Raw genomic sequence first — 13,431 nt, forward strand, 5'->3', positions numbered from 1 at the left:
GCGCAAACACCTGATATTGGGCTTTGGCAGAAATAACATTTCTTATAACTAGTAGTCTGACATCGAGCGGGAGGACTTTTCTCCAACACCTCTATGGAGAATTGTTGAAGCTGTGCAATGTTTGAGGGTCTTTTGCATGCACTGCATGTTTCAAATCCTCCCCCACAACATCTCGATGGGACACTGCCGGAAGGATGTGTGGGAAACTAAAATTACATTCATGATAGATTCCTTTTTTAAAAACAGGAGTGAGAATTGCTTCATGGCTGAGCTGGAAAGAGTAAGGGTATGTTCACACGCAGTGTTTTCAGACGATTTCTGGCGTTTTACGCCTCGAATTACGCCTGAAAAACCGGCTCCATTACGCCTACAAACATCTGCCCATTGCTTGCAATGGGATTTACGATGTTCTGTTCCCACGACGTGTTATTTTACGCGTCGCTGTCAAAATACGGCCCGTAAAAAGATGCCCGCGAAAAAGAAGTGTATGTCACTTCTTGGGACGTTTTTGGAGCTGTTTTTCATTGACAGCATTGAAAAACAGCTCCAATAACGTCCGTAAAATACGCTGCAACAAACGCGAGTTGTTAAAAAACTACTGAAAATAAGGAGCTGTTCTCAGGCGAAAACAGCTCCGTAATTTCAGACATATTTTGCTAAGCCGTGTGAACATACCATAAGTCTAGAAAGAATCAGTAGGCTCATTGGAGTTCTTAAAGGATTTTTTTCATCTCATAAAGTGACGGTATATTGCTAGCTTATGCCATCACTTTGTCGGTGGGGGTCCAACTGCCAGATATAGATGGGAAAAACCCCTTTCAAATGTACTATTGTGTATAGTTCATTGAACTACATCAGGTTACTGTACAGTGCCTGCACTACCCAGAATGCCGATCACCAGATCAATCCTGGTGCAGACAATGAACCAGCAAGGGGTACTGGGAGCTTTGCAGTTAGTAGAATTGTAAATGCAACTGTTATGGCAGGAAGGAGGGGAAGGGGATAAGTGAGCCCTAATCTACCCACCGCCCTGTCCCTGCCTACTTGCAACGACCCGCCCTAGGCGACGGGGTACAACTGGGCGGCGGTCCCTACGCTGACTAAGTGCAAGGGAATACAAACAGGGAACAAGCAAGGGAAGGGGCAGTAGCCCACGGAACACCGTGAGGAAACCAGAGTGGTCAACGAGCCAGTCAGAGTCAGGATGTCACGAAGTATACGAACGCAGAGCAAGGAGCAGGAAGCAAGCCGGGGGCAGAGCGAAGCAGGATAAGCGGAAGCTGTAGCAAGGCTGAAGCAAGGCAGTAGCAGGCTGGAGCAAGGCTGTAGCAGGGCCAGGAAACCAGGAGGAATCACAAGCCATGAGGAAGAGAAAACGGCAGGTATAAATGGACAGGCGGGCAGAGCTAACTCCGACTGACCAGGCCGCGATAGGCTCTCCCACTCCTGAGCCTGCCACCCTGATTGGTGGGAGCCGGAGTCAGTCTAAGAGGTCTGGCCTCAGGTGTCGATTGATTAATCCTGGGAGTATCCACAGACGTAGTACCTGGCAGATCCTTTACAGCAACTCTGACCTATAATGCAGGCTGAAACCAGACATCCCATTTAACTTAGACTTCCAGGAGACCCGATCGTATGATCTGAAATGGAAATTATAATAAAATAATATTTTGGAATTAAGAAAAATCATTGATTAAATAAAAAAAAAAATTGTTTATATATTTAGCTACATGTTAACAATAATTTATCATTTCTCTTTCTCTGTAAAGGACACAGACATCTGCCGTATGGACAATGTAAAACTTCTCCACCGGATCCAAGTCTTGGAAAACATGCTGGAGTTAGGGAGACTGCAGCTGAAAGATCTCAGAGAAAACAATTATCACTCCGTCAAAAGCAAACATTACAAAAGCATCAGGTCTAAAAGTAGATCTGGATATGAGAATATTCCTCTCTCTAGTGGTAATCTCACGGTTCATGATGAAGGTGTGTATATCGCTTTATTTATTGTCCAATATTTATTACCCAGACCTGAAGAAGAGGAATTTAAATTTTCTGTGGAACAATATAAAACTTTACATGACTTTTAACAACTTTCTGAATAGGACAGTATGAAATCTTATTAAAGGGATATTACACCTAAAGTCACTTTACACATGGGCACTCGAATGCATTTTATTGTTCCAATTTCAGGGGAGAGGTTGAATGTAGTTTACACAAATGGGTCCGCACTCCCCATAACCATGATTATATTTGAGATATTTCCAGTTCTGAATACCCCCAGAAACTCTAGCACATAGCTGTGTGAGTAACATAGGTAGGTAGTAGACCCTCGATCAGATTGGTGCATGCTAACTTGGGGTGCGGAGTCTAAGGGAGTCCTTTTCTTCACTGATAACCCCTCACAGGAGGTCTGGCCATTACTGAAGGGCACTCCCCAAGTCTCAGTCCCCAGGATAGGTCTCTGAGACTCTGATCAATGGTAACTGCACTACAGGAACCAGAAGTTGATGCATAGCCAGAGGTAAGAGCCAAAGGGCAGATGACAGCGGTGCCGCGGTGCAGACAACAGATATTGAAATATATCGGAAGGCCAGGAAGTCAGAAGTCGATACTTTACAGCCAGAGAGAAGAGCCGTAACAGAAACCAGGAATCAATGGGGCAGAGGCAGGACACCCAGAATACAACAAATAAGGGCTAGAGACAGGCACGAGGCACAAAGAGACTCAAAATTAAAGAGGACCTGTCACCTCTCCTGACATGACTGTTTTAGTAAATACTTGTATTACACATTAAATAACAAGTCTGGAATATCTTTTCTTAGAACCCTGCTCTGTGTCGTTCCTCTGTTATTCCTCCTAGAAGTTTATGAATACATTAACAAGTGGGTGTCCCTACAGTCTCACTCTGCACTGATTAGATATTCTCCGAGTGTGTAGAGACACACACAAAACTGGTAACACCCAGTTGTCAATTTATTCATACATCACTAGGAGGAATAACAGAGGAACGAAACAATGTTGAATTCGAAGACCAGATGCTCCAGTATTTTTTTTATTCAAGAATCCAATTATTTACTAACCAGACATGGTAGGGGAGATGACAGGTCCTCTTTAAGCAGCGAGGATCAGGAAGAGCAGGGTTTAAATGCCTTACCCAAGTGAGTGCCTGTTGCTTTGGTAACGCTGTCAGCCAATATGCACAGAGTGGCACTGGAGCAGGACGAGATATGTAACAATACGTTAGGGTCAGTCGCCCTTTCAGTTATCACCAAGGCATATTTTTGTACCCCCGTGGCAGGGTCACCTAATGCACTTGCATATAAGAAAATCTGTATATTTTCTCAGCGCATGCTGCCCCGTATGACTGGTTAATAGGACATGGCATTATTGAATTACTTATATATATAATTAACCTTTTTCACAGATTGCTCAGCAGTTTTTGAAAGAGGTAAGAAGGAAAGTGGCTACTATCGTGTACAGCCAGGCACCCAAACTGAGCCATTCACAGTGTATTGTGACATGTCTGACGGAGGAGGCTGGACAGTTATTCAGCGTCGCAGCAATGGCAAAGTTAGTTTTAACAGGTAAAAAGTAAAATCTATAATTTGATCTCTGTACGTTTATGTGTGATGTATCTACAGATGAACTATTGTTTCTAGGCTTTTTTTTCCTAATAGGTCTAAAATTCTCTGCTGATTAATGTCCTAATATATCTTCATAGGGGTCAAAACACCAGTTTTCTATTACAAAGATACAAATACACCCTGCTTCTCTCCTCACAAAACTCTGACAACCTTCAGCCACCACTAGGGGGAGCGATCCATAGTAAACTCCTAAGTTCCCCCTAGTGGTGGCTGCAGGCAATAAGCATTTATTTCTCTACTACAGTTCATCACTACAGCTCTTCTGTGCAATAAATAATGACATTAAATTGTTGCAGAATTAAAGTATCCCAGATTCACGTCATTTTATTAAGTTGTTTCCACTGCATATTTACCACTTAACGCATTATCATGCAACTTTATGTGTTAAGGGGTTGTATGGAGCAGATCCACGGGCTGAGCCCGCTCCATACTGAGCACGTATCGGCTGTATGTTACAGCCAACACCTCACTACAATGGGCCGGAATCAAAGATAACTTGATTCCGCCCGTTTATCCCCTTAGATGCCACGGTCATTAGCGATCGCGGCATCTAAGTGGTTAGAGAGAGGGAGAGGCCCCCTCCGAGAGCCCATTAGTCCCCCGGGACGAGATTGTGGGGTGCCAATGGTTGTCATGGTAGCCTGGTTGCATCTTGAAGGACCCCAGGTCTGCCATGACCATGCTCCAATTAACCCCTTAATGACCAGGCCATTTTACACGTTAATGACCAAGGATTATTTTTTGTTTTTTCACGGTCGCATTCCAAGAGTCGTAACTTTTTTTTTATTCCGTCGGGACAAGTTGTATTTTGTAATTGTACCATTTTTAGATGCTTATATATCGATTAACTTTTATTAACTTTATTTTAGGAGAGAATTGAAAATAAGCAGCTATTCCAACATTAATTTTCACGTTATAAATTTACGCCGTTTACTATGCAGCGTAAATAACATGTTAACTTTATTCTATGGGTCGGCACGATTACGGGGATACCAAATATGTAATGGTTTTATATGTTTTCCTACGTTTGCACAATAAAAACGCTTTTAGAAAAAAATTACTTGTTTTTGCATCGCCGCATTCCAAGAGACGTAACTTTTAAATTTTTCCGTCAATGTGGCTGTATGTGGGCTTGATTTTTGCAGGCCAATGTGTCGTTTTCATTAGTACTATTTTGGGGTACATAGGACTTATAGATTAAACTTTTATTTAATTTTTTATGGGGGGAATGGGAGAAAAAGAGAGAATTTTGCCTTTGTTTTTGCGGTTTTTTTGGACGCCGTTCATCCGGTGGTTTAATTTAAGGGATACCTTATATGTGTATGTGTTATTTGTTTTGGCACTTTTACTAAATAAAACCACTTTTTGGGCAAAAAAGTTTTTTTTTTATTTTGACTGTAAATAATTTTATTTTTTTTCACAAACTTTGTTTAACTGCTTTACATTTTTTTTTTTTTAGTCCCACCAGGGGACTTCACTATGCGATCTGCTGATCGCATATATAAAACTGACAGGCAATCCATTAGGCCATGCCTCCGACATGGCCTAACAGGCATTTGCTGAAGGCAGACCAGGGGGTCTTTGTTAGGCCCCCGGCTACCATGGAAACCCGACGGCGACCCGCAATTACTTTGCGGGGGTGCCGATGGGGTGACAGAGGGAGCTCCCTCCCTCTGTCAAACACATTAGATGTCGCTGTCACTATTGACAGTGGCATTTAATGGGTTAAACTGACGGAATCGGCGCGCGCTTCGATTCCTGCAGTTGCAACAGGAGCCAGGCTGTGTATAACAGCCGTGCTCCTGCCGCTGATCACGTGTGTGTGCAGTGTCAGTACCCGCGCGATTACAGGACGGATATATCCATCCTCCTGCGCGAAATAGCAGCTGCTGAGGACGGATATATCCGTCCTTCGGCGTTAACAGGTTAAACCCTGAACAAGGCAGGCAAAGATATGCTGAAATAAGTATATAGTGCAAGCGACCCAATGATCACGGTAATGCAGCGATCATTGGGTCGCAGTATATAGTGCAGTATAGGGGGACTTTTTAAAAAATAAATATATTTGATTACAATTTTTTAATGTACAAATAAAATATATTAAAAGTAAAAAAAGCAAAAAAAAAACGTTCCCATTTTTTCCCTAAAGTAAAGTAAAAAAAATTAAAACTAACATAACTGGTATCACCGTGTCCATAAAAGTCAGAAATATTACAATATAATGTTATTTAACCCGCTTGGTGAACGATGTAAAAACAAAAAAATGAAGAAAAATGCCAGAATTTATGTTTTTTGGTCACCTTAGCTCCCCCAAAAAAATGGACTAAAAAGTGATCAAAAAGTCACGTGTACCGCAAAATGATACCAATAAAAACTACAGCCCCGCAAAGAATAAGCCCTCATACCGCTCAATCGACAGTATAATAAAAAAAGTTATGGCTCTTAAAATGTTGCTACAAAACACACACATTTTTTTGTAACAGTTTTTTCTTTGTAAAAGTAGTAAAACATAAAAAAATATATATAAATTTGGTATCTCCGTAATTGTATCAACCCGTAGAATAAAGTTAACATGTCATTTTTACTGCACAATGAACGCCATAAAAACGAAACCCAAAAAACAATGGCGGAATCCATTTCACCCCACAATTTTTTTCAGTTTCCCAGTACATTAAATGGTGCCATGAAAAATGACATCTCGTATAGCAAATAAAAAAAACCCTCATATGGATTTGTCGATGGAAAAAGTTATGGCTTTTGGAAGGCGGTGAGGAGAAAACCAAAATTAAAATCCAAAAAGAGGGAGCGGGTTAAGTAACATTATAAGGTTCCCATTTTTAGGAATCCTAGAACCATACATTTACAATTCTCTAAGCCTCATCAACCATAAAATTAGATTAGATGTATAGCAATATTAAAGGGTAACTAAACTTTCCAAAAACTTCTGACATGTCATAGTGACATGTCAGAAGTTTTTATCGGTGGGGTCCGAGCACTGAGACACCCACAGATCGCTAGAACAAAGCGGCTCAGCCCTCAACCTAGCGCTCCTGATCGGCTTTTTTTGGAAAGCCTTGCAATTGGTGTACAGGCTCAATAGAAAGTCTATGAGCCCATAGACTAACTGCTTGGCTTTCCGAGAAAAGCCGATCGGAAACAAAGTGGCTCAGTGTTCACCTGAGCGCTTCTGCGGCGTTGTTTTAGCGACCGGTGGGGGTGAACCCAACCGATCAAAACTTCTGACATGTCAGAAGTTTTTTGAAGGTTTAGTTACCCTTTAAGCTCCCCACCGTGTCAAATCTTTGGACGGTGGGGAACTGTATTTCAAATTGATTTCTACGTGATTAATCAGCCTTATATTTATATGACTGCTATTTATTTCAATATCATTTTTTTTGTGATTATTAAAAGTGTAATTTTCTATTTTGGATCTACATGAGGATCTATAGATATATGAATAAACAGCTGTAATTTTTTATTTTTTATTTTTAAATGTATATATAATAATCTTATTTTTAACTAAAACATTTTTTATATTTTATTATCGTTTAGTCATGCATGTTTATATGTTGTTTTAAGTGCCAGCATTACTGTATCTTCCTGTATTTTCTTGTACCTTGAAGTAAGGATTTCTAGTGACCTACCTTTATTTATAGGAAAATATCCAGGATGGTCTCTCTATTACGGAATGGACATACCTAGCATAACCAATTAAGATAACGGAGCTTCTAAAATTGGAGGTGAATTAGAACGTCATAAAGACAGATAGCTGCAGTTTCATTTTATGTATGATACTACTCCACACGCCATGGCACATTCTATTATATGTTATAACTTATCAGAGAGTTTATTACTATTGATTATAATGTATATATGCCCAATATTGATACCTAGGAATTGGCAGGAGTATAAAGTCGGCTTTGGCCTCTTTAAGAACAGGAATGATGAGCACTGGCTGGGGAATGATCACATTTACCACCTGCTGAACGGCCGTAAGTGTTCCCTATTATTGCATGCTTGCCGTGTTGAATGTTTTTTTTATTTTCACAGAAAATAAATATTACACAATATTTACTCAGTTATAACACCCATATCACCTATGTGAGAAAGTAACTGCCCCTTAGACTAGACCATCTTTAGCTACAATTATTACAACCAAACACTTCCTATAATTTAGTGTCAGTCTTTGATATTACTGTAAATATGTCATTTTAGTCCACTCATCTTTGTAGAACTGTTTCCATGTAAGAGAAGCTAAAAGAACTTGTGACTGATCATTTCAATATATCTATTACTATGCAGGAGAAATGTCTCTAAAGATAGATCTCATGGATTGGCATGGAAATACAAGATATGCAATCTATGACAGCTTCAGAATAACCAACGAAGAGGTAAGTGTCCGTCTTAACAAGAGAAAGATGGGGTCTCAGTGGCGTGTACTCACTAAATACAAGCCAGCCTACAAACACACAGTCACTACATACATTCACATCCACATATGCACGCTCACTACATACATTCACACCCACATATGCACGCTCACTACATACATTCACATCCACATATGCACGCTCACTACATACATTCACATCCACATATGCACGCTCACTACATACATTCACATCCACATATGCACGCTCACTACATACATTCACATCCACATATGCACGCTCACTACATACATTCACATCCACATATGCACGCTCACTACATACATTCACATCCACATATGCACGCTCACTACATACATTCACATCCACATATGCACGCTCACTACATACATTCACATCCACATATGCACGCTCACTACATACATTCACATCCACATATGCACGCTCACTACATACATTCACATCCACATATGCACGCTCACTACATACATTCACATCCACATATGCACGCTCACTACATACATTCACATCCACATATGCACGCTCACTACATACATTCACATCCACATATGCACGCTCACTACATACATTCACATCCACATATGCACGCTCACTACATACATTCACATCCACATATGCACGCTCACTACATACATTCACATCCACATATGCACGCTCACTACATACATTCACATCCACATATGCACGCTCACTACATACATTCACATCCACATATGCACGCTCACTACATACATTCACATCCACATATGCACGCTCACTACATACATTCACATCCACATATGTACGCTCACTACATACATTCACATCCACATATGCACGCTCACTACATACATTGTAATGCTGGATACTAGACTATAAGCCCAAGAGCTTAGCTGGACGCCAGTCCCCGGCTAGGGTAGTCGGAACTTGGATGATGTCTCGAACACGGTGAAACAGAGTAGCACAGCATAGCGGGACATCTCAGGAATGGTGAAACTGAGTGGCACAGATTAGCGGGACTGCTCAGGGACCTGAAGCAAAGAAGCACAGCATAGAAGAAGTTTGGGAGTCGCTGCAAACAATGAAAAATTGGAACCATTATTGAGTTGGTGCAGGTTTACTTGGCGTGCGGAGTCCAAAGTCATACCTTTGCCCGTAACCTACACAAGTTTTGCCCGTAAGATTTCCATCTCGCGATCCCTGGCTGGTCTCCAATAGATGGTTGTGCTAAAGAAGAGGAGTATGAGATGTATGGTCAAACTGATCTGAGTCTATAACAGACGGTCAAGGTCAGGTACATTAATTGGTATCAGGAGACAAGGTCAGGTTAAGGCCAGAGGTCGGTACACAAATAAATCAGATCAAGATGAAAGCCGGGTCAGACCCATGGAACAACCGGAATAAACACCAGAAAACGTAACACCAGGGCTTATAACCAAGCACTGGGAGATTCCCCTTTAAGAGCCTGACGTTTCTAGCCGTAGCGCTCCATCTTCATAGTGATTCCCAAGCTCCCAGGGGGCGATCACACATCCCTCCATGCAGAACATGCGGCACAGCGGCTTGTGTTGAGCCGCAGATGTCATACCTGCACCCACACATATATACGCACACGCATTGCGGGGGGGACATAGTGCAGCTGACTCATTTGCCTATTATTAAACTAGCCGTGGCTATTTATAATATTATTATGTTTAATCCCAATTGAGAAAATTATTCTATCATCACGAATAATTCATTTTATTTCAAATATACAGCATATTAGGCTGGAATCACACATGCCGTTTTTGGAGTCAAAGCCTGGACTGAATCCAACAGTAAGCGAAAAGTTTAGAGACAATGATAAATCTCCTCTCTTTTGTATCCACTTCAGGTTTTGGCTTAGAAAAAAAAATACATCAAATGTGTAATTCCAGCCTTCCAAAAAAGTGTGTCAGCAGCATATGAAAATGTATTATTCTAAAGTAATTCTGATCTTAATTACAGTTATTTACTAAGGTTACTCAGACTTATTATTAGGCACAGTGGGTCCGGGCTGAGACACGGCAGCGTGTCCTGAATGTCAAGCTATTTTTTTTTGTCATTTTTACATAGAGAAGCAATGTCTGCATGGTTAGAAGCTGCAGTATTGTAATGGCAGCTCTGGTGCTCGGTAACTTTAAAGGGGTTTTCCACATTAAAAAACTGGCCAATGTAGAGATTAAAAAAAAAAAAAAAAACATTTTTTTTTTGGCATCCCTTCTACATTGGCCAATTTTTGAAATAACGCTGAAAACCCCTTTAATAACCTTGAACAGTACATTACACCAAGCGGTTTGTTAAATACATGCTCCGCACTGTTCTGCAGGACAAGTACAAGCTGTGGCTGGGCTATTACTCTGGCAACGCTGGAGATGCTCTGGATGGAGGAAATAACTTTGCAGAACAGTGGTCCGCGTCACTCAAAGGGATGCCTTTCAGCACGGAGGACAATGATAATGACAGGTTTAAAAACGGAAACTGTGCAAGGGAAAATAAATGTGGCTGGTGGTTTAACAGGTAAATGTAAAACACATGCATCTATCTAATATTTCTAGAAGAAATTCAAGAATGTTACATAGCAAGAGCATCAGAAACATTACCAGAATTATCTTGTACTGATTCTTAGTTACAGTCTATACAATAATAGTGCAGACAACGAGCAGCAAGAAATGCTGGAAGATTTCAGCTCTGTAGACAGAAGGATTGTGAATGCAGCCAGGAGTGATTCTAGCGTTCTCACCTCGCCTCATGGGTGGTGCACCCCTGAATGCAGCTCCGCAGCTATGTAATGTATTTACAAAGTTGATCAACTTTTTGGGGCAGGTTTACTAATACTAATGTAAATGAAGCACAGGCAGTCAGAAAATATGCCACATTTATCAAAGTGGTGCATGTTGCATGATAAATATGGTGCATCTACCTAGACATGTTAGACACTTCTCTTCTGTATGCCACCTTTTAGTTTGCTTAGACTACACCAGTTTTTTGTGAAAAAATGTTGGTGCATTGTGGGGGGATTTTTTTAAGACTGGTGGTTCATAGGCCAGTTTTAATAGAAACAAAAGTTGGACTACGATATGACACATTTATTAAGAGGCGAACGCATTGCTACCCTTCCGCCCTCAGCATTCCATCCAGCATGGCTCATACAAGGTCTTGATGCCGAGCAGTCAGGGCCTTATATGGTATCACATACAACGTCCAGACACTACCCTGGCATCAGTAAGTTGTATGAACCACATCATGCTGAGAGAGGACCCGGAAGGTAGAAGAGGAGCAATGAAGTATGCATACATGTTTTATTATTTCATTTTTTTGTTTTTTAAGCTGCCGTAGATTTCCGCTATAATTAGCGCAGTTTTCTGGCATAAATTATTATAAATGTATCAGAACGCTGTGACCCCCGCTCCCTTGCAAGGACTTTCCACAAAAATGGCAAGGCTGGCACAAAAAAGCCAAAAGTCTTCCTCGCCAGAAAATTCCCCCTGGTGTGGCATTTTAGACCACACCCCTCTCTGATAGACCACGCCCTTTCTCAAACATGTTGACAAAAAGTGTCTAAAACAGTCAATAAATGTGGCCACAGTATGTACGCCAGAATTCTTACTCCATTTGAGACAGAATTCTGGTGCATTTTGAATAGTAAATCTCTATGTAACTTCTATATGTAAACTGTAAAATGGGGCTGGATATGCTACAAATGTTTTTAGTAATAATACCTCTTTAAAAGGTTAGTCCTGCCATCCGACTGGGACAGTACCATGAAGAATAGAATGTAGAAAAGCAGAGAGACTGTGAGCAAAGCAAAGTCATAGATATCTTATTATATGATGCTTCCTCTCTAACTATAATGTTACCAATAGATAGAAATTATATATATATATACACTTGTAAAATAATAAGACATCTCTTCCTTCTTCCATTACAGGTGTCATACAGCAAATTTAAATGGCTTGTATTATAAAAATGGCAATTACACAGGACAATATGACAATGGCATTGTATGGTCCACTTGGCACGGGCTATGGTACTCTCTAAAATTCTCCACCATGAAAATCAGGCGTCCATCATTTCTCAATGCTGGCAGTGGGGATGGAATGAATGTGTAAAATTCTCCATGACATTTAATAGTATATATACATATACTACAAAAAATAGAAGCTGGGCAAGACTATGCAAGTCACTCCATTATATATTTTATATGTATCAGATGCATTATATAAAATCAATATAATCAAAGTGGAAAGGAAACATCACATAAGATTAGAATAAAAAGGGTCTGCTTTTTTCCCCGGAAACAGCGCCATACTTGTCCATGGGTTGTGTCTGGTACTGCCGTTCAGCCCCATTCACAGAGTTACTGCTATTGATGTAAAAAATTCTCCTAGATCATCCTACAGCCGCTCATATTTCATTCCACACCTTCTAAGATATATTAAATACACCACTATTATAAGCACCTAATACATATATTCATTCACATCTTGTAAGACATTGAATAAAATTTACATTGATGTCTCGGTCGTTGATAAAGATGATATATTTAGCCATCAACGGTTCAACTGGGACACTAGATGCTCAAATTGTTCACCAAATAAAACACACAGACTAAATACATTAAACATGGATGAGGAGGAGGTGAGAAGGACCTTCTCTGTCTAAAATAACTGGACATATGTACGAATTTTGAAAAAAAGATTTAAAAAAAATTTACATCCATTTTTTTGTAAGAGTATTGACTGTAACAAATACTGTATTCTTTTCAAAATTATAAAAAAATAAAAGTAACCTCCTCATACCAACTTTTCTTTGCTTGGAAAATAAAGAAAATAAAGAATGTTTCCTTTCGTATCATTTGCAATTTGGATACTGCTTAAGGGTGTTGTCTGGTTTAGAATACACACTTTTAAATACCCTATTAGAGAGTTTTGAGTTATTCGGGATCTTCATTAGCCAGTGCAGAGAATGAATACACCGGACGTCTCTCGCAGTGGAGGACCCAGCACGTCCATGAATTCCACTGACAGATCATGTATTTCCAAGAGAACAATGTAATGCTTTTGTCCAGAGGTGGCACTGCAGGGAAATTGACTGCTTGCTGCCAGGTGCACCAGCAGATTAAAGCTGATCACTAGGGTCCCAGCAGCAAGAGACTCTGTGATCGGCGTATCGGCACTTCAATGGTTGCTTTAGTTTTGTCAAGTACATTTCTTCTCGATTATTTTTAACAACCTTTTCAAATCTCTCTCCATAATTGCCTTAATTTTTGCAGGATAGTTGAAATTATTGCTATCTAAATGGTGTTACGTGGGATAGTTCTGGCTCATATTTGTATGGACTGGTCCAGAGGTTTCCTATATTTTCTTTAAACA

General features: G+C 40.3%; 1 protein-coding gene across 1 annotated transcript; it reads left to right on the forward strand.

The window, feature by feature from the left end:
- Positions 1-1,772: 1,772 nt before the first annotated feature.
- Positions 1,773-12,900, forward strand: LOC142740622 (fibrinogen-like protein 1). The gene is made up of 6 exons (XM_075850047.1): positions 1,773-1,986; positions 3,428-3,587; positions 7,542-7,639; positions 7,950-8,038; positions 10,386-10,576; positions 11,988-12,900. The coding sequence occupies exons 1-6, from the start codon at positions 1,788-1,790 to the stop codon at positions 12,166-12,168; spliced, it is 918 nt and encodes a 305-aa protein (XP_075706162.1). The 5' UTR covers positions 1,773-1,787; the 3' UTR covers positions 12,169-12,900.
- Positions 12,901-13,431: the final 531 nt, after the last annotated feature.

Source organism: Rhinoderma darwinii, chromosome 2, assembly GCF_050947455.1.
Source record: "Rhinoderma darwinii isolate aRhiDar2 chromosome 2, aRhiDar2.hap1, whole genome shotgun sequence".
Classification (NCBI taxonomy): domain Eukaryota; kingdom Metazoa; phylum Chordata; class Amphibia; order Anura; family Rhinodermatidae; genus Rhinoderma; species Rhinoderma darwinii.

Bases quoted from the DNA above. Each gene is read 5' to 3' on its own strand.
- LOC142740622 (XM_075850047.1), top strand. From the start codon at position 1,788: ATGGACAATGTAAAACTTCTCCACCGGATCCAAGTCTTGGAAAACATG. The intron at 1,987-3,427 runs GTGTGTATATCG...CCTTTTTCACAG, and splicing joins TCTCACGGTTCATGATGAAG to ATTGCTCAGCAGTTTTTGAA. The intron at 10,577-11,987 runs GTAAATGTAAAA...CTTCCATTACAG, and splicing joins TGTGGCTGGTGGTTTAACAG to GTGTCATACAGCAAATTTAA.